Source organism: Rhea pennata, chromosome 6 (genome assembly GCF_028389875.1).
Source record: "Rhea pennata isolate bPtePen1 chromosome 6, bPtePen1.pri, whole genome shotgun sequence".
NCBI classification, from domain to species: Eukaryota; Metazoa; Chordata; class Aves; order Rheiformes; family Rheidae; genus Rhea; species Rhea pennata.
The window spans coordinates 25767589-25794127 of NC_084668.1; the positions used below are offsets into that span (position 1 = coordinate 25767589).

The window sequence follows — 26539 nt, forward strand, 5'->3', positions numbered from 1 at the left end:
TAATCATCACAGATAGGATGATAGTCAGTAGCCTCATGTTTAGCATGGGAAACCAAAACTGAAAAATGAAAACGTTCAAGTGCTTGATGCAGTTTTTTGGTGGAAGATAAGCAAAGTGCAGAGAAGACAAACAGTATAAATGGTATAACATTTGTATTCTGCAAGCTGGATCTCTTGGGCAATCCTCTGAATAGAAGAACCAGAATCTGTTAAGGCCAAAATGGCTTCATCTGGCATTAGGACCTGCTTACACAGATCAGACTGCAGGTTTGCAAGTTTGGCTACTTTCTAGATCTTTCACTTTTGATGAAAGCAGAGATTGATATTTATTTTTAAACTCCTGATTGTTCTTGGGGTCCTTTTAAATAGGAAATCAGATTCTGTGTTGAGCTTAGATCAGAGACAAGAAATTTGATTTCACGCTGTAAAAGTGCAGAGATGTAAGGTCAGAACTTCTTTCTACCTCTTGCACTCACATGCTCGCTCTCTCTCTTTTATTTTTTTTGGTTCTTTTTTGTTTCTGTGTGTTTTGGGGTTTTGTTTGTTTGGGATTTTTTTTGTTTGTTTTTTCCTGCAGGAAAGTTGTAGATGCTAATCAAAGAGAAGCCTGGGTTACCAATGACACCTACTGGGAACTGCGGAAGGATCCTGGCTTTAGTAAAGTAGAAATCCCCATACTCTGGTAAACTGAGAATGTAGATCTAGTAAACATATCACTCTCTGAAGAAAAAAATAACTATGCACAATATGTTTCTTATAGCTAAGCGTGGTTTGTGGGTCTACAGAAAATCTATCATTTGCATTTATATTCATCTTTATAAAGGACTTTTGAAAGTGCATTAGACCAGGCCCCTGACCACTTCCGGATCTTTTTAATTTTGCAGCAGCCATGTTAAAAAAAAAAAAAAAAAAAAAAAAAAAAAAAAAGGAAAAGAGAAAAGAAAGAAAAAGAAATAAATAAAAACCTTTTAAAGTTTCATATGCTGAAAATTCTGAACAAAAGAAGCGGAAGAATTATCCAAAGTCACTTGGAAGAGGTGGTAAACACAAAACTGCAACTGGTGCTTTAAACAGACATTAAGAGTAATGTAATTTAAATTTAAAAAAAAAGGAAGAAAAAACAGAAAAATCCATTTTGTTTCAACTATTTTTGTTAAAAACTCTTGGGTTATAACACTGTCATTTCTGGCTTCAGGTTAGTCCTTTGGTGTGATGTGCTTGGACTGACCTGTGACAAAAAGACGTAAGACATGCTTTTCTGGAAGCTGTTCCCATTCATATGCCATTGTTCATGCCTTAAATGAAGTATGAAGTATAGTAAGTCATTTTAAAATGTGTATGCTTAGGACTGTGTGGAGGGCAGATTTTTAAAGCACTAGGATATTACTGTATTAATATTGGAGAACCTGTATTTAAAATCAAAAGACAGACGAATAACTGTATTTCAGAGAAAGGAGACCTACTGTACATGCTTTAGCTTTGGGAAGCTGACTGTATAATCAGACTGAAAAGAAACTACTGACTGGTTAAATTTGAGACAGTTTTGATAAATGCATTTGAATTGCTGGTCAGAAAGTTCATATTCTAAATGACTGAGGCTGGGATGTGATAATCATTTATACACTGATCTGACATAGCTTCACAACATATCTCATTTCCCCCTGTTTATACAATTAGAATTCCCTGAAGCTTTGCAACAGTGTTAAAAGCACAGAAACATTTCATAGGAAAGTCTCTGCCTTCTCTCCAGAAGCTGGATAGTACTGTGAACACAACTAATATTTTCTGCTACATAGACCATATACTTTACTGGCTCTGTTTTCTCCTCATCTACTTTTCTTACCTAAATATTGTGTGAGAGTAGGGCAGATGCTCCCATGCTTTGTAGCTAACAACTTCTTGTGTTGCCAAAATAGCTTTTATGCAAAATTATATTTTACATTTTTTTCATAAAGTGGTCCTATATTTTTTGATTCAGAACCAAGCCTCTTATGTGTTGTTATGCCTCATTTAATATATATAAGGGAGGAGGTCTGGCACTTTCTATCTGATAATTTCTGAAGCACTAAATAGTAGGAGGGCAGATTTTATAAAAGAAAAAAAAGGTAGTTTTATTAGGGAAAAAATGTATTTCACACAGTATGATCCAGTTGTCCATTTATGCATATATTATACATTCAAGCACTGAGGACAGGCTAGATTTCATATATATTTACTGTCTTTCACATATATAGCATACATAGTGCACTTAATTTTTTCTATTTAAGATATATTCTAGTACTAAGACTAGATAAAATAAAACAAAATTAAAATTCAGATAGGTATCTGATCCTGCCAGGAGAGCTGCTTGAACAGTTCTCAGTAGAGTACCACACATACACAGCTCTTTGCATGCCTGTTCTTTTTGCAGTCAGGTCCTTACAGAACTAAGGTTACTGTGATTATTTGGTATGCATTTAGTTCTTCCGTTGCTTGTATAGGAGAGCAACTAGTTACTAATGAATTCCATTTTCTTCCCATAGTTATAAGAAAAAATATGAAAGCCTAAAGAAAATATTGGATAAAACTTATGAGAATTTTGAATACTAAACATTGCTTATGAATACTTGGTGTAAAAACTGTGTGCAGATTAACAGGATTTGTTCCAGAGAAAACCTTGAAGTATTCAAACAAAAAATCTCGTTCTCTTTGCTGATAGAACCAGATCGGAATTCTTTCAGAGTTTTTCAGTGGTTATTATAAAAAAATGAAAATACATCAATTTTGGTTTTTTAACTGTATTAGGTTAACTTCTTCCTACTTGCTCTAATAGCATTACACTATGAATCAAATCTGCACATTGTGTGCAAAATGGCAGTTAATTATTATATCGCTTTCCTTAAAGATACCATTATTAAGCATTTGTGCCCCTCATGTTCCAGTCCCTGTGAGCAGGTTCACCATGCCGTTTGAAAGTATTACTTGTGCATGACTGAGAGTACATTTGAGAGACAAGAGCTGCATGTCCTCAAGTTTTTTGAAAGTTGGATCGTAGTTTAAATACAGAGATAAGGTGTTGAGTTTTACAGTGTTTTGCTAGTGTTTTGTGAATGCCATTCTTTGCAGTGCAGACTGAAACCTGGTGAACCTAAAGATGCTATCACTGCTTTAATTATTTTTACAACTGTTTATCTGATACTCATTGAAAGAAGAATAGCATTGACATTATTAGAATTTTTAAAAACCTGTGATATGATAAATCTTTGTATTGAAGGCACTTTTTAAAATTACTGAATGTTTAATTAGTGAATTAATAACTAGAAGAAATGCAAAACAACACATCACAAAATGGTATTTTTCTTTGTCAGAATTCTAAATGCACTAACAAATATACTGTAAAGCATTTTCTTATAGTATAGAATTCTCTGGATTCTCTGCAAAATCTTCTATTAATTTTTTTCTTGCCACCTTGGGGGACACAGTGACATGTTTTCTAAAGGGAATTGGTTGACAGAAGACAGGTCTGGGGGCTTCTATCCAAACTATAATTTTTGAACAACTCTGAAAGAGCACCTGTATCGAGTGCAGGTGCAGAGCTTTGCACTTCTCTCTACTGAACTTTGGAAAGTGTCTTCTGGCCCAGTTCTCAAGTTTAGGAAGCTCCTTGTGGTCAGCGCTCTGCTGTTTGGCATGTTCCCTGATCCTCCTAATTGAAGTTGCAGGGCTGCAGTCTACGTCCTTGGGCAGGTCGCTGTTGGTGTTGAACGATGCAGGGCCCAGAGCCAACCCCGCGGCACCGTCCCCGTCCCTGGTGCCAGCGGGGGTAAGGCAGCCATCCCGCCCTTCGAGCATGACAACTCGGGCAGCTTTCAGCCCAGCTCACTCCGTTCACCCTGGCAATATTTTCTTTTGAGAGGCACAAAAAATACTTCTCTGCTCTGTAGGCTTTATTGTTCTAGGTTTGATAGGTGAGGAGAAAGTGCAAACCAGTCAATATTTAAAAAAAGGTCAACTATTAAAATTTCTAACTTGGACTACAAAAAGGTATCCTGTGCTTTCAAATGCCTTTTTTCAAAATTCATTTCTGTATGAAATACATAAACCTTATGCTTTATCAACAATGGTAAATGGTACTTTCAATTAATATTTTACAAGCATACCTTAGTTTGTTCCCTGTTCTGGTACTGGGGATATAATAGGATAATACTAGCTATTATCGTCCAAGGTAATGTCTTAATGGAGACTTAAATAGCTTCATTGCTATTTTAAATCTCTGTTAACAAGATGGCAGATTTTTCTGCATATTAGAAGTTGTTATCCCACTGAGAGATACAAATTGAATGAGTCTATTTTCATACAGTCTCACTGTGATTAAAACGTCATCTAGCCACTCATTCTAATTTTAAACAGGTATAAGTTGCATGAAATAAACATGTTTGCATTTAGCTTTAGAAGTAAACTCCCAATATAACACTCTTACAAATGATGTTTTGCATTTTCTCTTACTTTGAACTTTTGAGTCAGAATTATCTTTTGTGGCATTTGTGGTTTTTATTTGAATAACACATACTAGGCTGATGTCAAGTATGCAGTACGTACGCACGATACAGTTTTAAAAGCTACCTTTAAAAGATGCCCTTGATTTCCTACTGAACAGTGTTAGAGATCCACGGAAACAAATCGTGCAAACCTTAAGGCGTAGTTCTTCCTAGAGCAGCGTGCCCAGGAGCCGGTGCTGAGCCTGCTGCACCGTACTGTGCGAGGAGTTTGCTTCTGGGCTCTGCCCTCCTTTCTCTGCCCTGAACGTAGCCTGTGACAGGGAGGCCAGGCACCCTGCATGGTTTGCTGGGCAGTATGGAAATAGCATGGGTTCTTCTCTTCCTCAAACTAGGGAGAGCAGGGCCCAGGATAAAGCAGGATGCACTTAGGATTTCTCACCAGACTTGAATTTTTAGAAATGCTGTGGAAAGGCGAGGAGTTCCCATGCGCTCACACGGTGCTTGAGAAGGCTGCACATGCTGATGGTCCCTTAGTTTTGCAAAATTTGTTTTTGCTAACAAAGGTCTTTTACTTCAGGGAAGATTTGTATTGTCTCCTTATTTTAAAAGATTTTGGAGTTCTGCCTGGTGTTACCAACATTAGCTGCTCAAAGTGCAGTTGGCACTTCATGCAGTAGTATTCAGAGGAATTAACTCTATTTTAGGTATTGCTACTGACACTGGAGGTACATAATGAAAGCAAAGGGAGACTTTTAAAGTTAGATCTACCTGAAGTTAATAAGGCCTGTGTAGGAGAAAGGCATGTGTATTCATACACTAAATGACAGGAGGTATTAAGTTAAACAGAGTTCAGCCCAGCTAAGGAAAAAAGATTAATATTGACAAAAATGATTAAGAAACATCAGAATGCCCTAGCTGGTCAAGATGTGCTATACACAGACCTTGCAGAAAGCCAGCAAAACTAACTGTGTCTTAACTGCTTGTTTTAGCAGCTGAAAATGTTAGGGCTGAAAATATTATCTAATGTTTTGTTGTTGTCCATCATTAAGTAATAAGTGTCAAAATTGTAGAAAACTTTAATTTATTCTTTTAAGCACATAATGACAAAAATCATGGTGCTCAGGGATACAGTTGTGACTAATATTCCTTGTCAATCTGCTCAAAATTGCGGAAGTATCTTTAGTATAAAAGTAGTTTAATTTTCTACTTTACCATACCTGCCTTTTTTTGTTTTAATTCCTGTATCACTCAGAAGATGACAGTGAGTTTCATGGAGAGAGTTGGGGCAGGGGGAGAGGAAGGAGGAGGGCTTGGGATTTTTGTTTTTGTTTTTGTTTTTTTTTTGACAGAAGAATCTAGACTAAGTGTGCCCATAAAGATTTAATTATTCCTAGGGAGGCTATCTCCCTGGGCTCCCTCAGAATAGTGAATACCATCCACAAGAATTTTACAAATCTGAGTAAACTGAAATAAATGAATAATTTAAAGCAGTTGGTTTTCTTTTTGTATGCTATGCTGTAAGGGGTCTACTTACAAAAGGTAAAGCATTCTTTAGAGAATGTAAAACAGCTTTGATGTTCATTAGCTTTGACATAAGCTAAATTTTCTAAATTGAAAAATGTCTTTATAAACCTCCTTTAAAGGATTTTTTTTAATATGGTGTCCTGCACGTTTAAAAGGTAACTTTAAAAAGTTAAAAAGTAGATGTTTTATATGCCTATCTCCTCCTTTGTCAACTTTTGTTGTATTATAATCCATCATGTTTCAAAAATGTTTTTCCCTCCCTTATGATCTTTGACAAACCTGAAAAAAGGAAAAGGAGGGAGAGACTACAGTGGAGAACCATGAAACTAGACACAGCAGTTCTCAGTGGCACGAAGTTATTAAAAAATAGTTTTCTAGCCCTTATTAACTGAGATGTCAGAGCAGCTGTGAATTCAGTTTCAGGATGGATGTGTTAATACACTTTTACTTTCCACTGATCAATGACAGCATGGAAAAATGAAGGATTTTACTCATTGCTCAGAAAGAATTTTGAACGTGAAAGGAAGCTTTTATTCCTTTTATAAATAACAATGACTGTAGACAGCATTTGGCTGAAGGTATGTTGCTAATGTGAACAAAGAGAATTACTTGTTTTAAAAATAAGGGAACCATAAAACTGGAATATATCTTCAACACCACGTAATATAGTCTGTCTTGCATATTCTGGACATGTGGTAAAGCTGCCTATTTATACTCCCTGAGGAATGATCCAGATGTTGTCTCCTGTGAAACACTAAAAGATATTTCCATGTTTATTACTATTTGTAATGGTCTGTATTAGTGAAAGAGGATAATGGTGTTTAGGATGTCATATGTGAACTTCTAATCTTGCTGGCCCCAGTCATTAGGGATGCAAAGAGGAAAGAGCTGAGCAGATTGTTTCAAAAGGCAGAAGTGGGTAGCATAATCTTTTATACCCTGAGTATCCTAATAATGCAAGTTCTATAAAAGAGCAATACTTGCTGTGATGAGTGTTCAACCAGAATGATTCCTTTTCCTTGAGGTACTTGCTCCTTGGGCCCGTCAGTTTGGCCACATACACAACATCTTTCTGTTAAACTCAGCTACCATTTAGCATTACAGTTCTGGCAACTAGAGCCCAGGGTTGCCTTGTCAGGTCCTCAGAGGGCAGACAGTGTCTAAGGAGTCTAAGATTTCTTGTCTTGTAATCTTGTGTTGGATATTCTCTCTCTTTCTTTGTTAAATTTACCTGGGCAAGGAATATGAAATTAATATTAACCAAGCTAATGTTAGCTTCGTTAATCGTCATTGGTTACTCCAAATTGGTTAATGTTAGCTAATGTTTAATCCTCAGTTTCTGCCAGATAAAGGAGAATTCTGAATAGCTTTTCTAACTCTGTTGAATAAATTCAGATGAGATCTTTGCATTTGCTTAATATGTTGTAAAAATGCCTTGAGACTGCATTGCCAATTATAAATCACACATAAATAGATCTAATCTGCGTCAGTAACCTGTCTTGAAGTCAAGACAATGAAAACTGTCATTTCAATAGGAGGTAAGGAATTGGGTCTATTATTGAAGTAAGTGTTACTGGTGTCCGTTAGTGGTTGAAATGTAGTATAGCATACTCAGTAGTTTTGCAGTAAATTTTATTTTCACCTGAGTGACTGACAAGACTTGACTGCGAACTGAGAAATAAATTTTGGTATGCAGGCATAAATTCGAAGATGGCAGCTTCTAGCTTACTCAAGCTTTCACTCTAATAAGCAGAAGCACTGTTCTTATTCGTTTAGAATTATTTCTAAACAAATTATTTTCAAACATTCATTCCTCACTAAGAACAAATTACATGCCAAGTCTGAGTTTAAAAATAAAACAATGTTTAGAGCTCCACAAACTTGAAGAATGATTGCTTTATTTTGCAACTAATGCTCAGATCTTGCTAAATCTCCAGCTCTTGGAGCAAGGCAGACCTATAATGCTCATCGCTAAACTTTCATCCTTGGACCAAAAAGAGATACCAGTGGACTTTTCTGGATGGGATTCTTTGTTTCTTTGTATATTGATTTAAGTGTATGTTATGTACTATAAACCCAGCAAGAAATCAGGCTGTTAGCATCTGATGTCAGAAATCTTTTCCTTCACCAAAACACACAACAAACTGCTTGCTCTTTACTGTTACTGCTAGGTTGTCTGAAGAGGATGCTGTATTCAGCATATAAAAAGCCATACTAAAATTAAACTACTGAGACATCCAGAGAGATCATTATGATAGTTCTATATTAGGATATTAAGATATTTTCTTTTTTTAACTGGTATCAAGATTGTTGTCTTAAAGTCTTTATCTACCTCCCTTTGTATAATTATGTTTGTTGGATTATATTTTCTGAACATTTCAACAGCATAACATTCCGTATTTTCTCTCCTTTTTTGCACAGTTAATATGAATTTGAAATAATGTCATACTTTTTTGGTGAGGTTAGATCCCATGCACACACATGTGAAGTGTAAAATTCCAGAATTTGTACCCTGATCTTTTAGAATCCCATATAAAAGTAAGGTTTAGATAAGTAGTCAATTTACATTGCTTTACTGGGCTGCATTAGTTTTAATGGCATTTAATTATAGATGGTAAACAGCCACTTAGCAGGCCAGAAAGTGAAAACATGAATAGCGAAAAGAGCATTCTCTGATGATCGCCCATATCCCTGTGTGAAACCCAGATCTGTTGCTTTCTTGTACACCTCTTTGCATAACATCCTTGTAAAAGGAGATTCTCTGAATCTTTCCAGTGGGGTTGTGCTGTTTTATAAAATTTAGAAATATGTACAGAAACTTGCTTCACACTTTTCAAGATGAATTTTAAAGGCAGATAATGTAGTTTCTTTCTAGAAGGTGAGCATGTAGAGTCAGTGCTACTTTTAAATACCAGTAGACAATGACTATTCTGAGGGAAATAATAGACTGCAACTGCAAAGGGTCTGTGCACATAGATGCACCAGATAAGAATTTTTCTGTTTTTTGAAAGCAATAGAAAACTGCTACTTGAGGGAAAGAAAAAAAGGTAGAGAAAGCATTAAACCTCACCTACATCACTTCATTTTGTGCTCAGAAGTTCATTGTGGACTTCCATAAAACATAAGGATGCTAAAGGATGCTAAAAAATTCAGTGCCATAATTTCTAAGTAACTCAATAGAAAATTCAGTTGATTTGCAAATCTTTGTTTTGAAAACTGTATAAAGTATTTAAAGTATTGCAATTTTTAAAGCTGTAAATGCGAGCCTTCATACTACATTCAGTAATTTAACATAAAAAAGAAAAGAAGAACCTGATCTTGGTTGTGGGCTTGCAAATGCGTGCAGTTATGCTGGAAAAGTTTGAAAGGCCTTTCAGGATGATAATTCTTTACATCTTGTTAATTCCGTATTTCCAAATACTGACTATAATTGTGTCTGTAAAAGCACCTCTGTGGCTTACAGTTACTAAGCATCAACAGTTAAGAAAAAAACATAGATAGATTTGCAATATAGAAATTGTAACCTGTAGGCTTTTATTTCAAATGCAAGAGTTAATCAACAATGCCCATCTCAAGATTTTTTTCTTCTTCCTCTTCTTGGACTCTGATCTTGCACACGCATCAATATATATTTAAACATACATCTTGCAGACAGTCGCGTTGAATGCAGTTGAAAAAGATGCAGATATTAATGTTCGAATAAAAAGACTCAACACTGACACTCCTAAGAAGTCAAAATAATGGTTACACCAGGCTTTATAACACTTCATTTTTAATCCTTACATCCTTAAACAAATGAGCATTTCAGCAGAGGAGGCTGAGCTCCTGTTGGGTCTCCATTGAACTCAGTGAGCCTCCGTGTGAGTGGGCATCTAGCTGCCAAAACTGTATTTCAACTTTAGGCCTAGTATGAACAGTCAGACCTAGGTATTCAACTAGTTAAGCTTAAGCTGTATTTTAAAAGTGCACTGCCTCGTGGAAGTTGAAAGCCTGAAGCACAGCAGGTTTGACTGCTTGCCAGTCAGAGCTAGTATGTTTGACTTTCCATTGCCTCTCCTGCATTTTGGGACCTTGCTCTTGTAGTATTTAAAAGTCGGTTAACTTTACCTTCTGTGAAATTCAATTACGTATGACATTTGTAAGAAAGAACAGGAGACGACATCAGTGACTGAGTTTATAAGAACATGTCTTACTCTGGCGAGCTGAGCTGTAATACCATTTGCAATTCCTCTCCCCGTTTTCCTGAGCTTTCCCGCAGGACGGTGCCAGCCCGGAGTGAGGGTTGCTGGTGCTGTGTGCCAGTGAGGAAAGGAGACTCTGACTTGTCCTTCCGATTTGCAGAAGGGGGGTGGCTGACTAAGAGCGTGCTCCTGGTCGCAGCCCACAACAGCATGAATGTGAGAAAGTGCCTCCCCTCTCTCCCTTTAGGCGTTAGCACATACAGAATTGCTTTTTTTGGTATATTGAGTTCTCTGGCTACTTCAGAGATTGAGCCTGTTTGCTAGCCAGGATGGAGCGGTAAGGAAGCGGTTTAAGTTCCCGCGTTACGCAGCTGCAGCGCACGTACTCTGTGTCTTTGCACTAGTAGCAGGTTTTGAACATCCTGTTGTAGCAATGCCGAATGCAGATGAGGCCTCGCGCTGACTACCTCCGATGCAATAAATAACAAGCTCATACAGTAGCGGATGTTGATTTCAGGCCTTTGGCAACAGGAGCATCTGTTGGCCACATGATTTGAGGAGGCGGTAGTGGTGGGGGGAATAATAAACAAGAGAAATTCATTTAATTAAGAATTTATTCCAGTGCAGTATGTGGTGAACACAATACCCATAATGCCAGCTCCGACTGAGGGAGGTCCTACAGCTTCTCCTAGGAAATGAAGGTGAACTCGGCTATATTGTACTTTATGTTGTGCTCTAAAATGTAACGAAAGATGCCACCTGTTTCTTTCAGGCTGAGTCAGATATACCTGGATATTGTGTCAAAAAACACACTCTCAATTCTAGTTTTTGAGGAAACGTGATGCTCTTTTACCTGTTGCAATGTAATTGGATAATGCATGTACAAATGACTTGTTTAGCCTGCCAATGAATGTTGCTAATGCCTTACCAAAAAACAAAAAGCATATTTTTTGTATTTTTTTCCTCAGAGGCAAATCCAAACAATGCTAGATTTGGGAAACTGTTTACTGAAAAGCATTTTCTAATAGATCTCTGAAGAAGTGCAATTGTATAATTATTATTGTTCAGTGCATACAGTACGTTGTCTCCATCACTGTACACTGCTGCTATTAGTGCTTGTTCTAATAAATCTCAATGTACACTGTTTAAACTGCTGTCATCTCTGTTCTGATTTATTAATATAAGAACTGTCTCAGTCACTTCAGAATAGGATTTTTGAGGGAACTGTTTGTAGCTAGTTCAGTGAATTAACTGTTGATCTCACCATTTAAATATCGTTGTACAGGTTGACTTTATACAGGTGGGTGATAGTGGCAGTGATAATGCCAGAACAGCGGCTTCTGAGAATCATCATCCTCTTCCTTTCTAACCGTCTTCACTGCAGGGTTATTTTTATAAAACTTTTCCCACGTGACTCTCGGTGCAGTTCCTTTAAATCTGTCAGGAGCTACCTGCTGCAGTCTCAGAGAAGATAATTTTCTTGTTGGCAGTTCCCAGTTTTATCTTCATGCTGCAGCTGGTAAGAGCCTCTTCTTTTTTTCCCCTTCAAGCTGCTTTTTATGATTAAAGCTTGCAGTATGCTTCTAAAGTGTTGTGAGAGGGTTTAAGGAAAATGGGCTCCTGGTGATCTCTAATAAACTTGGGGAAAAAGAGGCATGAAAGTGAAGGAAAAAACCCTACCAGACACCTACCTCTTCTGGCATCTTCTTGGAAAAGCAACAGAGTGTAGAATTTTTCCGTTATATTTTCTTGTGAATTGTTCAGTCCTTCAATCTCAATTACATTTTATTTAAAGCATAGCAGCAAACAGTATGTTTTGGAGGAGAATTTAGGGAGTTTTGTTGTTTCTTGGCATGATAAAGGAAAGAACAAATGTTCCAACAGTCTGGAACGCAACCTGCGTGGAAGCAACAGCAAAAGAACGGAAAACACTTCTTTCATGCCTGGCACCGCGCTTTTTTATGCTGCAGAGTACAGATTTGATCTTACCTGAACGGATGCTCAGTGCCCGGCAGCGTGCTGGGAGCTTGCTCGCGGCTGAACAGGTCTTGTACTGGGATTTAGGTCCGGTCTCACATTTAGGTAGCTGGGATCCATGCTCTGCCCCTGAATGCTTGGCAGAACGAACCTGCCTTTTCTCAATGACACTTACTCAGCAAAATCGCTGTGCTTGGGTATGGAAAGTTACTTGTCGCTACTGAATGGGTTGGAGAGGGAAGAACAACCCACAAACACTGCTGGAACAGATGAGCGTGGGGGAGGCCGGTGAGGCAGCAGGACCCTTTTTTGTGTTTGGACATCCAACTTAACGTAAAAACTGCTACTCCGAGTACGGAAGTCAGTTTTACATTAAAATTCAATCTAGCCGGGAGAGAGAAGGTAGCGCGCCGGGGCCGCGGGCGGGCGGGCGGGCGGCGCGGGACGCTGCTGCCCGGGCCGCGTCCCGGCTCGGCCGGAGCGGCTGCCCGCGGGACGCCGGTGCCCGTCCCGCTGCTGCCGCGCGCGGCTGCTCTGGCGCCGCGGTGCCCGCCCAGCGTGCCGAGGCACGCCGTTCTTCGAGTCCTTGCTAGCTTGGTAAATACTGAAGATGCTCTAAATGTTAAAGCCTACCGTAACTGCGCAATTTTGGCTGTTCGTGGACCTGAATATGCAGTATCGTTTTTTCTATTAAGTAGTCGTTACTAAATGAGATTAAAAGAAGATGAATGGAAATACCGCTCAAAACTAATGAGACACCGTGGGCTAGCTGAGGAAGTGTACTGTAACCTATTTTGGACCGAGTGGTGAGTCTGTTTTGACTCAAAGCCGGTAAAGATCTACAGAATGTCCCGCAAAAGCGGCTTGGGTTTGGACTGCGCTTCCCCATTCTGCGAGTCGCGTCGAAGCTGTAGCAGGCTAAGAGGCAGGTTAAGTTCGGCATCCCAGGACGTGTTTTGAGCTGCGCTCTCTGTTAAGGGTAAATTTAAAAGGAATTCAACAGGGGTGGTTAAACGGTGCAGAAAAACGCGTTACAGACATGAATCGGGCGTGAATACAGTTTTCACATGTGATTAGGATTGCATATGTACTCAGTGTCTGGCTTACCTTTCACATGCCTTTTTCCGCAGTAAAAATCAAATATGTATATGCTTTTTTAGTTGCTGAGTGTCTGGGCACATATCACCTTTCTTGGACAAAATAATGAGACTTATTACTCACTCAGATTTAACTGCTTCCCTAGCTTTCTCGAGCAGGTTTTTTGACAAGTCAGTGAAGAAGAGAAAAATTATACACGTTTCCAAAAACTAGAGTTTTTGGACTGTAAGTAGGGACATTCAAGTTATCTTTTTTTTAACTGCTAAAATATAAGGTATAGAAATATCTTTTAAGTTAGTTCCTCCTTAAGTAGGTTATTTTTGCGAGCTTGGCATTACATTTAGCAGTCAAACAAGCTGGGGTGATAAAACACATTCTTTAACTCCAGTTCAAGCGCTGATTCAACTTAAATGCTGATCAGCCAACCCAGCACAACGTCCTTATTCAGAATATTCCTGTCACCAAGCATAAAAAGCAGCCTGAGTGTGTCAGCTGTCTGTTAAAATGTTTGCTATCAGGAAACCGCTCAAGTGTCTGCTTATTTTATGCCTACATGTGTGAAAAGGGAAAAACAAAATCTAGGGAACTAGATGAGGAAGTATTCTTGTAGTGTGAAAAAACCCACGATGAATAAGAATAGGTGTAGCTGTGAAAGGGGATACAGACTTTTGAATGCCCTACAAACACCTATTTTTTGTCTAATTTGTATATATTCTCAAAAAGATTTGAAAGTACTTTGTAAATATGAGTCAGTTCTTGCAGTGTCCTGCTCAGGGAAGTGATACATCAGCACAGCCAGATACAGTAGGTTTCGTAAGACTGAGGTTAATTGTCCGGTGCTGCAGAACAACTAGTGGCAATGCCAAAAGTAAGCCCACTCCTAGTCTCCTACTCAGATTAAAGCTTAAGGAGAAGAAACAAGCAACAGGATATGCTGCTGCTGAAGAAAGTACTGCCCAGAGATAACTGTACCAATGCACATCAGACGGATTAACATGGACTACTTACATTATGGTAGTCAAAGACTGCTGTGTGGCCTTTCTCGAGGCGTTGTGATGCAGCAGCTCCTGTTCTGCATCCCGGTCCAGGTGGGTGTTGAAGCCCCAGGGCTGGCGCTCACCCACTCAGTGATACTGGCAAAAGGGTTTAGCCATTGGGGCAGCGTCTTCCAAAGGAAGGGCAGCATTAAATCTACCCTGGATCGCGTGAGCTTGCTTGTTTCCAGATTTGTCTTCACTAACCCAGTATTAGTAGATGAAAATAGCTTTGTTGTACGTGAGTAGGGTGTATGTAAGCAAACGACAGACCATTTCTCTCGGCTGAAGGATGTATCCACTCCTTACTGTTAATAAGTTAAAATGCAAACTTGCTCTCTTTTCAAGCCTCTCTGTGGAGTACTACTTTTGCATTTCTTACTATTCAATACTTTATAGCTAACACGTCCATCTGCCCATTCAAAATACTGCGTACAAAATAAGGGCAATTACAGAGGAGCAGAAGCTGGGATATTTCAGACACTTCAACTGGCAATAGATCTAGACGTTTAATATGTTATTAGAAGACGCACACTTGAAATGCAGATCGAGTAGTCTCTGCCCTTTTGTGATCAAAGCTCTGAAAACTGAAAGGTAAGTCTGTGGAAGAGACTATCACCAGAACATACGCTCCTTAATCTCTTTTGTGTTTCCTTTTCCTCATTAACACTGCTGTAGTGGGAAGGCAGGGAAGGAGCCAGACGTGCAACATGTTTCATTTTCGTCAAGTCAACAGATGTTGCTAGTCTAAAGGTGAAAGGGGGATAACGTCAACCGAAAGGCATCGAGAAGTAAGTTGAACTGCACATCTTGTAGCCTTTGATTCATGTAATACTTACAAAGTGCAACTTCTAATACCATGATTGCTGGGCAAGTGTCAGGTTGTAATACAGCGCCTCGTAGCAGGAGGTCCACCTTGTTATATTGCAGCGTGGCCTATGAATATGTATTATCACAGTCTATTCTGTGACAAAGAGGAGAAGGAGGCTCCAACAGGGTTTAATTGAGCTGTAACCCTGAAGAAAATGGTATTATAGAGGAAATAGTTATAATATCTGTATACATACATGAGAGCTTAATGCAATAAATCTGCACAAAATAAATATCTAACCGTAGCTGATTTCCTTGTTCCAGTATACTGCATAATTAAAATAGCATTTGTGAATTGATTTTAAAGTTTCACTGCGCTTGAATTATATCAGGAAAAATCCAACATGGAAGTATCTCTGCTAAAGCTATCTCTTCTGAAAGCTTTCATGTTGTTTTAAATGACTTTCTTCTTGTTTTAAATGATTTTTCTTCCCTCCATGGTCTCTCAATAATGTAATGTATTGTGAGCAGCAATCATTGTGAGCGTCAGGCTAACAGAGCCCAGTACCAGAGCAAACTATGTCAAGACCAGGTAGGAGCCCACCATGTCAGCAGTACTGTCCAATATATATTTGATAACTATGTTCAGCTATGCTATAACACAGCCTTGCTGTTCTCCCTGTTCTGCCAGTAGCTGTATGTAAATAGTGTTTTGAATAATTGCTGGACTTTTCCTCAGTTGAGTAGTAACTTTTTTCTCCTGACGAGTTTCCCAAGACATCCCTGCTGCACCCCAGATATGCCCCCCGAATGTCAAGCGTGGATATGCACACACACAGCACGCACTAATAGGCCATCACACTACATCGCATGTATTTTCGTGATATGCATGATACACACAATTCGACTATCATCTCTTGAATCAGCATAGCATGTCTATGTAAACTGTATCAATGCTCCAAGAGCAGCAGATCAGATTTTTCTAATATTTTTTCCTTTTCTCCTATTTAAGTGTTTTCCACATTATGGCTTCCAGAATTCTTTATGTTAAAAATTAGCTTTGAACTGTTTCACATCCTTTCCCAAATATCAGATAGGAGATAATTTATCCAGTAGCTCTTTTCCCTGCTCCGTTATGCTCCATATATGGTCCCATAATTCATGTTATTTTTGTTACCTACTGAAATATGACAAGATCTATGTTGCTCAGACCATTGCTTTCTAAGGAAATACTCATGCCATCTGCTGGGAAATGATGGAATTTGGCAAGTGATTTTTCAACAGCATTTTATTTTGCTAGTTTTTTTAGATGTTACATTCGTATAGGTGTTCTTTTGTAAAATTTAGTAAATGTAACTCAAAGGCACTTAAGTCAGGAGATCTGGCAAACAGTGTATGAAGAGAAGTGTCTTGTTATTCGTCTTCTGTACTAAGTATTTTCAACTTGTTTCTTCCTCTAAATCCCATTTTCTAAATTTCAGCTTAACTTTAGTATCTGAGCCCCAGTAAACTCATTTGATAGTCCCCCTCCCTCCTGCGAAGCAAGCCTGTCAGCCCAGGCTGCCTTCGTCACAGTTTCTCCAAGCTGCTCCCTACTGAATCCTTCTCCTCTTCTTGGGGATTTTGGTACCTTTTTGCGCTGGTGTTTTTCCTCTTGAATCCTCGAGCTGCTCCCTGATCCCGCACCGGTGACCTCCCTCCCGGCTGCGCTTGTGTTACTGCGCACGATTCCGCTCTGTTCGCTTTCCCGCGGCTCTTCCGCAGCGCGGGGGGATCCCTGGGAGCGCGAGTCCGCGCAGTGCCGCTGCCCCGGGCCCCGCAGTGCCGCTGCCCCGGGCCCCGCAGTGCCGCTGCCCCGGGCCCCGCAGTGCCGCTGCCCCGGGCCCCGCAGTGCCGCTGCCCCGGGCCCCGCAGTGCCGCTGCCCCGGACCCCGCAGTGCCGCTGCCCCGGACCCCGCAGTGCCGCTGCCCCGGGCCCCGCAGTGCCGCGGCTCCGGACCCCGCAGTGCCGCTGCCCCGGGCCCCGCAGTGCCGCGGCTCCGGACCCCGCAGTGCCGCGGCTCCGGGCCCCGCAGTGCCGCTGCCCCGGACCCCGCAGTGCCGCTGCTCCGGGCCCCGCAGTGCCGCTGCCCCGGGCCCCGCAGTGCCGCGGCTCCGGGCCCCGCAGTGCCGCGGCTCCGGACCCCGCAGTGCCGCGGCTCCGGGCCCCGCAGTGCCGCTGCCCCGGACCCCGCAGTGCCGCTGCTCCGGGCCCCGCAGTGCCGCGGCTCCGGACCCCGCAGTGCCTCTGCTCCGGGCCCCGCAGTGCCGCGGCTCCGGACCCCGCAGTGCCGCTGCCCCGGGCCCCGCAGTGCCGCTGCTCCGGACCCCGCAGTGCCGCGGCTCCGGACCCCGCAGTGCCGCGGCTCCGGGCCCCGCAGTGCCGCGGCTCCGGGCCCCGCAGTGCCGCTGCTCCGGGCCCCGCAGTGCCGCTGCCCCGGGCCCCGCAGTGCCGCTGCTCCGGACCCCGCAGTGCCGCGGCTCCGGACCCCGCAGTGCCGCGGCTCCGGGCCCCGCAGTGCCGCGGCTCCGGACCCCGCAGTGCCGCGGCTCCCGCCGCCGTCGAGCACCGCGGCGCAGCGCGGCTGCCGGCGCGGGCGCTGCGGGCCGGGGCAGGGGCAGGGGAGCTGCGGGCTCCGGAGTTCACGGGCTTTGGTTCTAGAATTACAGTTGCGGTTTTCGAAGGGCGGCGTTAAACTGCCGAGGAAAGGGCAACCGTCTCCCTATCGGCTTACGCCGGTAATTCATTATTCATTACGCAGAACTGGAGAGCCCGGCTGAAGGTCTTCCAGAGAGGGAGGACTTGGGAAGCTGCGTAGCTGAGATGCTGTTGGTTCTTCCCAAGTGAAGAAATTAACTTGCTTTATAAAAAAGTTTGACAGCTTTTCTTGTATGAATTTATTTGAAAGAACATTGCAAACAATCTGAACATGGGTTTTAGGTTTGGAAATTGCAGTTGATACAGAGCTTTTTATTATTATCGTTGCTAATGCCATAATATGTTTGCTGCTGCAACCAAAAACTTTGTTAAACAGGTTGGTGATGGAGGAAGACTAGTTCCTGTGCCCAGTCTCAGCGAAGCTGATAAATACCAGCCTCTGAGTCTTGTAATTAAGAAAAGGAAATGTTTTCTTTCAAAAAAGTCTAAATTTGCTTCAACGCCATTCACATTAAAAGACATTCTTCAAGGGGAGAAGGAAATTTCTGCGGGTAAGTTTTCTATCTTTATTTAAAGCTGAAAAATGTATGTTTTTCAGTAAATATAGAATTGTAGTTATAGTTGGACCTTGTACAGGTGGTATGATGTTTCTTTAGCACATTTGTAAGAAAGTTCATCTCTGTTAACCATGTAATAAATATTTAGGGAAAAAGCACAAGTCAAATATTGATTAAAATACAAAACATGTCTTTCTGGGACAAGCATGAAAAAATTTATTTATTTATGAAAAATTTTATTGAGAAACCTTTATATTTTCCTGTACTAGTACACAACAACTTCAGTTAAGCCTTATGTTTTTTCAAAAATCACAAGATTCCTGACAAATGTATTAATGTATGTTAATTGCTGCTTAAAATGTGTACATTTTAACGTTCACCTTGCTCTATCTATCCACTTTTGGTATCTATGACACGAGGAGAGCCAATGGTCTCCGTTCTGTGTTACTTCATGCTAGTTATTCCCTTGTGCTGACTTGCTGAATTGGGGTCTACACAGGCACAAACATTTGGCAACAGTTATCTGACTGAAGTAATGGGATTTCAAAAGGTTTTTCCATGTCTGTAATCTTTCTCATATATTTAAAGAATTTAACTGTGTTTAAATTGCCCTTGCTGTGTAATGCTAGAAGGCTTGAGGAGATTCTGTCAGAATTAGGAGGTACAAAATTGAACTACACTGCCTGCATTTCTGCTATTTTTATTTGAAAAATCCATGTAATTAATATCTATGGGCTATAGTATACATATAACATATCCATTTTTAATGGAAATTCAATTTTAATGGAAATTAATGGAATTTTCATTTTTCCATTTGTTTGTAATACATACAAGCATTTCTAATCTTTTTAGCATTATGAAAAATGTATGAAACCTTTTGTTAAATATAAATAGGATATACACTAGGTGATTTTATAATGTCACTTTTTCAAAAACTTTCAAAGAATTAAAAAGGATGGCATGAAACCATATTCTTAAATGTACTTAGATGCCTAATACCTGTATTTTATCTGCTCTATTCATATTAACTTGGCAACCAATAGTTTCCATTTTTTTTTCTGGTAGCGTAACAGAAATATGTTGGAAAGCACAAGTAAAGCATTATAAAAATGCTTTGAGGCTACTTTTTTTTTTTTTTTTTTTTTTTTTTGATAAATGCATGCAAACTTTCAAGTAAGTCAGTATTAGTCTATTTTTTTCCTTCAAATTAAACTGACACAGTCTCTGGAAACATTAGGTAGGAAGCCTTATCATGTGGAAAGTGTGGTAAGTATTTTTAATAGTAACACGACAGGCAAAAGGCAGAATTAATGTTACTGGCGGGCCTATGTTTCATTAATTTATTGCAGAAAGAACAGTACAATTTACTCTGCTCTTTATTCTATTAAAATTTAAGATAGTAATTGTCTACAAATGTAGAATGCCATATAAAAATACTACATTCGAACTCCTCAATACAGTGATTGTCTTCTTTTACTCAGGTGTCTCATCCTACCAATTGCTCAACTATGAAGACAAATCAGATGTTTCGCTCAGCGGTAGAAGAGGAAATCAGATAATGAATGATGTTGGTTTTGATGTTGCTGGATCAGATTCTGTTGCCTTTAAAGCTTCGTTTGGCATAGTGACCAAACACGAGGTTGAAGTACCAACACTGCTTAAAGAACTGAACACGAGGTTACATTGCATATGTTCTTTTCTGGTTCCATAATTAAACTTTGTGCAGTTAGGTCGAACATCTGAACAAAATCACATTAATACAGAAATAGTTAGGTTTTGGTTATTTTTAGGTAATCAACAACAGTTTTCAAAGTTTCTTATAGTCTAAAGAGTCTTAGGTAAGGTCACTGTGATTAAACACATGACCTCCTGCGCAATAGAGGCTATAGACTAAACAGGAAGAGTTCATGAAAAAACTCTTATATATGTTATTCTATACTACTGAAAATTCAAAATTTGCTTGAAATGATATTATCCACTTTGAGCTTTCAGAAATAGGATCATTCCTCTGCCTTCATCTGATGAACTGCAGAATCCTGTGTTGCCAAAATTATTGCCAGTGTAGGTACTTCAGGATTTTTTGAGGTCATTACTCAATCTTTCCTTTGAAAAGCAAAACAGACTTTTCTGCTTGATTTTTTTCCATAATATTCTATGGTTCTCCTCTAAATGCACTCAAATTTTTAGAACATTCTTTTTGAACTGTGGACACTGAAACTGAACTCAGCGTTCCTGTAGTGTTGGCACAAATGCCGAATGCATAGGCACATAATGCACCTATTTTTAGGCAATGTTCCTCTGTTTATATGTTCAAGGATTACTGTCTGGCCATGGTGTTGTCCCTCTGAATCCCAGTGTTGCAGCTCAGTAAATTATTCACTGTGCATGGTTGCCATTTGGTATATTCAAATATATATTGTTTACTTCGGCTTATTTACTGAGCAGTGCAGGTCACTCTGTATCTGTAACTGAGTCCTGTTCTACAGCTACCTTTTCCTATGTTTGTGACCTCCAAATATTATCATTAACAATTGGGGCGTGTCCTTGTTTTGTGATAAAAATATTCACTATTTCAAGACTAAAAGCTAATGTCTGTAGAGATCCTCTAGAAATGCACTTCAGCATTTTTCAGCACCTGCCAGTTAGCCAGCTTTTAATCCATTTAGTACATGCCAGCTTCTGTACGTATCATTTTAGATTTCTAATCAAAATAGTCGATGGTCAAATGCTTTATGGAACCCTTAAGTATAGCATATATAGCTATTGATTTCATTAATTGGACTCATAACTATTAAAAAAGATCTGGTTTCCATAAACCCTTATTGACTGACATTAATTATATACCTTTTTAAAAAAACTGTGTTAATTAGTGTCTGTGTTGACAGTTCCTTAACTGTTCTGAAGAACAGTGTGAGGAGGATAAACTTATAAATTTCTAGGATGTCCACTTATCCTCTTTAACATTGGTACATTGTTAGCTGTCTTTGAAATTTTTTGGCACTCACTAAAAATCAGTGTTAAGGTTCCTGAGACCTCCTCAGTCAGCTGTTTCCTAGACAGGAGACAGAAGTTATGGTGATTTACTGATTTAAAGTTAATAATTATATTAGCTGCTTTGTAAGTCACTACTAATCTTTGAATTTCTTTTCTGCTTCTTGATTTTAGAAAAATAAATTTTGATCATTGCCTAGTCCATCAATCGAGAAAAAGCAGGATGGAAATTTTGTGCGTGGTCATGGAAAGTATTAGAACTACAAGGCAGTGCTCATTAACTGTCCATACTGGAATGCGTGGGGAGACAATGAGGGTAAATATGTTTGTTAAAGTTCTGTAATTAAAAAGAAAAAAAGCTTATCTTTATAGTTGCTTATGATTGGTTTTAATCACATTTTTACTGATGTAATCTCTGAAAGACTCTAAAGTAAATCGGTATTATTGCACTGACGTAAATTGAATTAGAACTTGTTTTTTATTAGTCATGCTTTTGTGAATGAGGGACGGGAAATGCATGAAAGGATGGCTAGACAAATGAGCCATTGCTTTGGGTGAAGTCTCAGCAAAACCACAGGAATTACTTCTTTTTACTTTGAACCTCCAATAAACATCTGAACCATCTTTCATTACAACGTTCGTCTTCTGTAACTCCTTGCAAATCTGGGGTGTTGTTAATACGACGGTCAGCGTCTTGCTCCCTGTCTTACATGCTCTCGAAATTTCTCGAAGGCGTTAGCTGGCTTTGGACAGGAGCTGTGAAGGAGCTGCTGGAGGCAGGGGGTGCAGTATGGGGACTGGTTGCAGGGGGTCAGAGAGGTAAGGTTTTCTGGGAATCAGGTCACTGGAAAGATGAAGGCGTGGAATGGAGAAAGATTCTCACGCACACACACAAGATTATCAGTGTGTTTGAGCAACACAACTTACAGATCCTCTGAGGTTTGCTCATTACTGGTATTGACGAATCATTCACAGAGTTGTCCATGACCGTGAGGCAAGTTAGGTTACTGTCTCTATAGCAAACTTTGAAAACGTGCACAGCTGTTAATATAAAAATTATTTAGTTGTGAAATTTGATGTTCTATTTCAAAGGTTCCTGCTGGCATTATTATTCCAAATACATAGTGCTAAGCTATTATTCTGGTTTTTTTTTCAATTTTTTCATGTCAGTTTGAAACTTTTTTTCTTTTAATGCTTTTCTAAATCACAGTTTCACATTATTGAAGATCAAAATTGTAAAGGACGGGACAAAGCCATTGTTTTTCCTGCGCATACAACTATTGCATTTAGTGTATTTGAACTTTTTATTCATTTGGATGGTAATTTTGGTAAGTGATGTGTATTACTGTAATTATTGCTATTATTTGTAGAAGCCTGAGTTTTTAAAACAGTTTTCTTGATCTTGGTATACATAAGTCCCAATCCCATAAAATGCAATACCTCTTTCTTAATTTTATAAGCATAGGTGGTCTGATTTTATAAGGGATACAATTCCTGAAAAGATAAACAATGCAGATATTAGAAAATAGGCTGTCATGGAAAGAGTTTTAAAAGTTAAGTATGACCTTTAAAAAATGTCTTTGTTTTTAAATCCCACAGTTGAATGGAACAAAAATCCTATCCTTACTTTCTGGCCCCTAAGGAACTAGCTCATAAGACCATCCAATAATTTTCACATAGAACAGGAAAGTACAAAACCCCAAGCAAAGAGAAAAGTATGCAGAACTCGCAAAACCAGGCCAATATTTTCTCTGTCAGGGCTTTAACTGCGATCTGGCAGCTCATTACCACATTTGGTTATCTAAAGATATTTACAAAAAATAACCCTGATTGCTCAAAATAAATACAAAACTTTACATAGCTCCTGTAAGTTATTCTTTTGTGGAAAGGATAGACTTTATATATTCACATTATTTTTCAGTATTTCTTATCATAGCCTGTATCTAATTAAATTGTGGCCTATAACATTATCAGTGTTATCAATAATGTTTGTAATAATACAGAAATTCATTTTTAGGGTTTGATCTAATTCTGAATAATAGCAAATGTAAAATCAAATATAAAACTCTCTTTGACTTAAATAGTGTTAACTAACGTTTTAATAGCCAGCTTCACGTGTACTTGAATACAGAGAACTCTGTGACAGCCACTCAACTGTTACAGAAATTGCTTAACACTATAATTAGCACTATTTTTTTAATAGCAAAACCAGTAAGACAGCATTTGGGAAATAGTTTTTATCTCCTCAGATGTGTGTAATGCTGCTTGTTTTAGAAGTTGCAAATAGCTCCGTATCCTTTGGCATACACGGTATCTAACTTCCATGACAGAAACTCTGCATTTTAAAGCAGTTATGCTAAATTATGAGATACCTTTACATTTCTGTAAAAACTTCAAATATATTCCAAAACAGCCATAATCATGGGCTTAGAAGTAAGAGATTAATATAGTACAGTATTCCTTTACATTCAATTACATAAGCTCAACATCAATTTCAGTTTTGGAAGTGTTTTAATTTGATTTCTGCTTTGTGCAATGGCAGATGGATGCATTAGATTTGCTAAAGTCATTGTCAGTGAAATAATCAATGAAACTGGTATCTGTATTTACATGATTAAAGAGAATTCTCAACTGAGAAACTATAAAACACATGTGTTTTCAGTTCCTTGTAATTAACCATCTATATATTTCACTGTAAATCTTTTAACTTACGGATATAAACCTGAGTGACACTTATTTTTTATCTAAAAATCAGTTTTTGCAGTCAGTTCTGTGTTGAATGAGATCACTGCAGAATTCAGAGTAAGCCTTGCTTATGATTTTTCATTTTTAGTTTCAAGTAAGATTATGGACATGTTTCTCCTTCAGGAGTGAGATTTCCATTTATATGTCACTGACTTGAAAAAAATATATAAAAAAACTTATCCAACATGTTTTTATAAACCACTAAGGTTTTGAAATTGATTACCTGATGTTCTATCTTACTGAATCTCTCAATTGCATTTTGTTTAGTGAGTTATCACTGTGCACAAACCTGTATTAGGAAGTGGTCCTATTCATTGTAAACGTTAGCAAAGCTGTGTTTTATCACTGTAAGCTTTATGAACCTATTATAAAGTAGAAAAACATATTATGGTGAGCTGTGTTGTACAACTAGCGCTTTTATATTTAATCTAAAAACCTTCTAAAGATTTCTTCTAAAAACTTACTTTTCTTTGTTACAGAACTCTGTGTGACTCCAATTTCAAAAGGAGGATTTGAAAAAGAGAAATCTGGATCATCTTCACTGAACAAATTAAGGATGTGGAGGAGTAATCTGTTCCATCGAAGTATGACATTTGATACTTATAACTAAATGTCTTGATTAATGCATGAAGCTTGTATTTTTGTTTAGTTTTGTGTGCAAGATTCAACATTTAAGCAAGAACAAATTTCATAAAAAATGTACCTCTTCATTTATCTATTGAAATGATTGTAAAGTTCTTGAAAGTTATATTGTGATATTCTATTTTCACCAATAATAAATTTATGATTTTGTTGTTCATGAAAACTTGGATCTTTTTAAAAATATGTGGCTGATGATAAACTGATACAGAGTTTTATACAATTAACTTCAATGAAAATTAAACTTTCTTCATATGCTTGCAGTTTACAGTCAATATTATATATAAATTATACTTCATGGTAAAGTCTTTATCATTAAGTTTATATATTAAATGATGTTAATTTAAGTTTTAGAATGCACTCTTTGGGGTGTGTCCTCACATGGCCGGGAAGTGGGCAAGATACCCTCAGAGTTTTCTTTTTACACTCCAACAGATATGAACACAACATTCTGGTAAAACTAGGTGTTTTTCACTCTATGTAATCATACTTTCTGCAGGTTGCCTCTTGACACTGTGTCACGCACATTTGGGGATTTACATACATGAATGTAGAACAAGAACCTATTTTTCTTTATTATTTATTTTCTTCTTGGTGTAAGTATTGTGGAAAGCTGAAAATTGGAGAGTGAAGCTAAATCCTTAAAAAAGGATGCTCTGTTTAAGTAAGTGCCCTTGCGCCAGTTGATCCGGTGGTTAACCCAGGGACTTCATGGTCTAAGCCTGCAGTGCTGCTCCCATCTGCTGTAAGGGATAGATCTTCAGGGGGTACAACACACCTCACTTAGTTGTTGCTTCCTAAAAGTTTGTTGCCTAATCTAAACAGGTCCATCACTGAAGAGAGAGGAGAAAAATAAGTAGTTCCAGAAGGGGTTTTTTTCCCCTTATGGTTTTAGATGCTCAGAAGTCTGTAAAAGGTCAGCGTGGAGCCTTCCAAATTTTCTAAACATTTTAAGTACTGGCTGTTTTTTTGTAAACACTCAAAGTAAGCATAATTTGTAATTTTTGGGAAACAAAATTAGAAAATAAAAAGATAAAAAGAAATTAACATAGGAAAAACTCAGCTGTAATTTAGCATCAATTTTTCAAGAGTTTGCCTCATGCCTATCATTTTAGGTGCTTTTTAAAATAATTGTATTGTACAGGTAATACACACAAAAATTCAGAGTATCTTTTGTGAAGTTGAAGGAAAGTTTTCATCTCACAAGGCCTTTGATGGGAAGTAACCTTTGATGTGTAAAGCTTATAATGGTTTCATAAATCAGTTATTTCCACTAGTAGATTAACAGATGATTGTTTTGTAACTAATTAATTGATAGTGTAAAGACAAACAATTGCTATGTGTGTGCATTTTTTTTTCAGATAAAAGAGTAGTGGATAGCACTGGTAACTCCGATGCTTACTTGGAGGACCTTTTTACAGATTATTATGAAAAAGCTGCGAGCATGACTGATCTCTCTACAAGCTATCTCAGAGAAGGGGCTCATGTCCGAATTAATTTACTTAATAACAACATCCCGAAAGGTCCCTGCATCCTTTGTGGAATGGGAAGTTCTAAAAGGGAGACAGTCTACGGATGCTTAGAGTGTTCTTTTAATGGACAAAAGTATGTACGACTGCATGCTGTGCCCTGTTTTGACCTCTGGCATAACAAAATAAGGTAACTGATCTAGGTAAGTGCCTGTTGTTGCAGACATGGGCATAAATGTGCCACAAGTTTTTCAAAATTTATACATTTGATTTAAGTTCTTTAAATGTAAAATAGCAAAAATGCAAAACATTTTATTACACTACTGTTATTTCCAAAC

The 26539-nt window shown here is 38.7% G+C and overlaps 2 protein-coding genes across 6 annotated transcripts in view; both read left to right on the forward strand.

Moving 5' to 3' along the window:
• Window positions 1–11333, forward strand: part of OSBPL6 (oxysterol binding protein like 6) — a 104116-nt gene extending 92783 nt beyond the window's left edge. For all 5 annotated transcript variants that reach the window (XM_062578206.1, XM_062578205.1, XM_062578207.1 and 2 more), the window contains one exon: window positions 578–11333. In XM_062578206.1, the coding sequence (XP_062434190.1) occupies window positions 578–686 (109 nt within the window). In that variant the 3' untranslated portion in view covers window positions 687–11333. The remainder of the gene's footprint in view (window positions 1–577) is intronic.
• A 6807-nt stretch (window positions 11334–18140) lies between these two features.
• PJVK (pejvakin) lies at window positions 18141–26395 on the forward strand. The gene is made up of 6 exons (XM_062579103.1): window positions 18141–18351; window positions 19839–20034; window positions 21523–21664; window positions 22559–22676; window positions 24573–24677; window positions 26094–26395. The coding sequence occupies exons 1-6, from the start codon at window positions 18141–18143 to the stop codon at window positions 26393–26395; spliced, it is 1074 nt and encodes a 357-aa protein (XP_062435087.1).
• The last annotated feature ends 144 nt before the right edge of the window (window positions 26396–26539 follow it).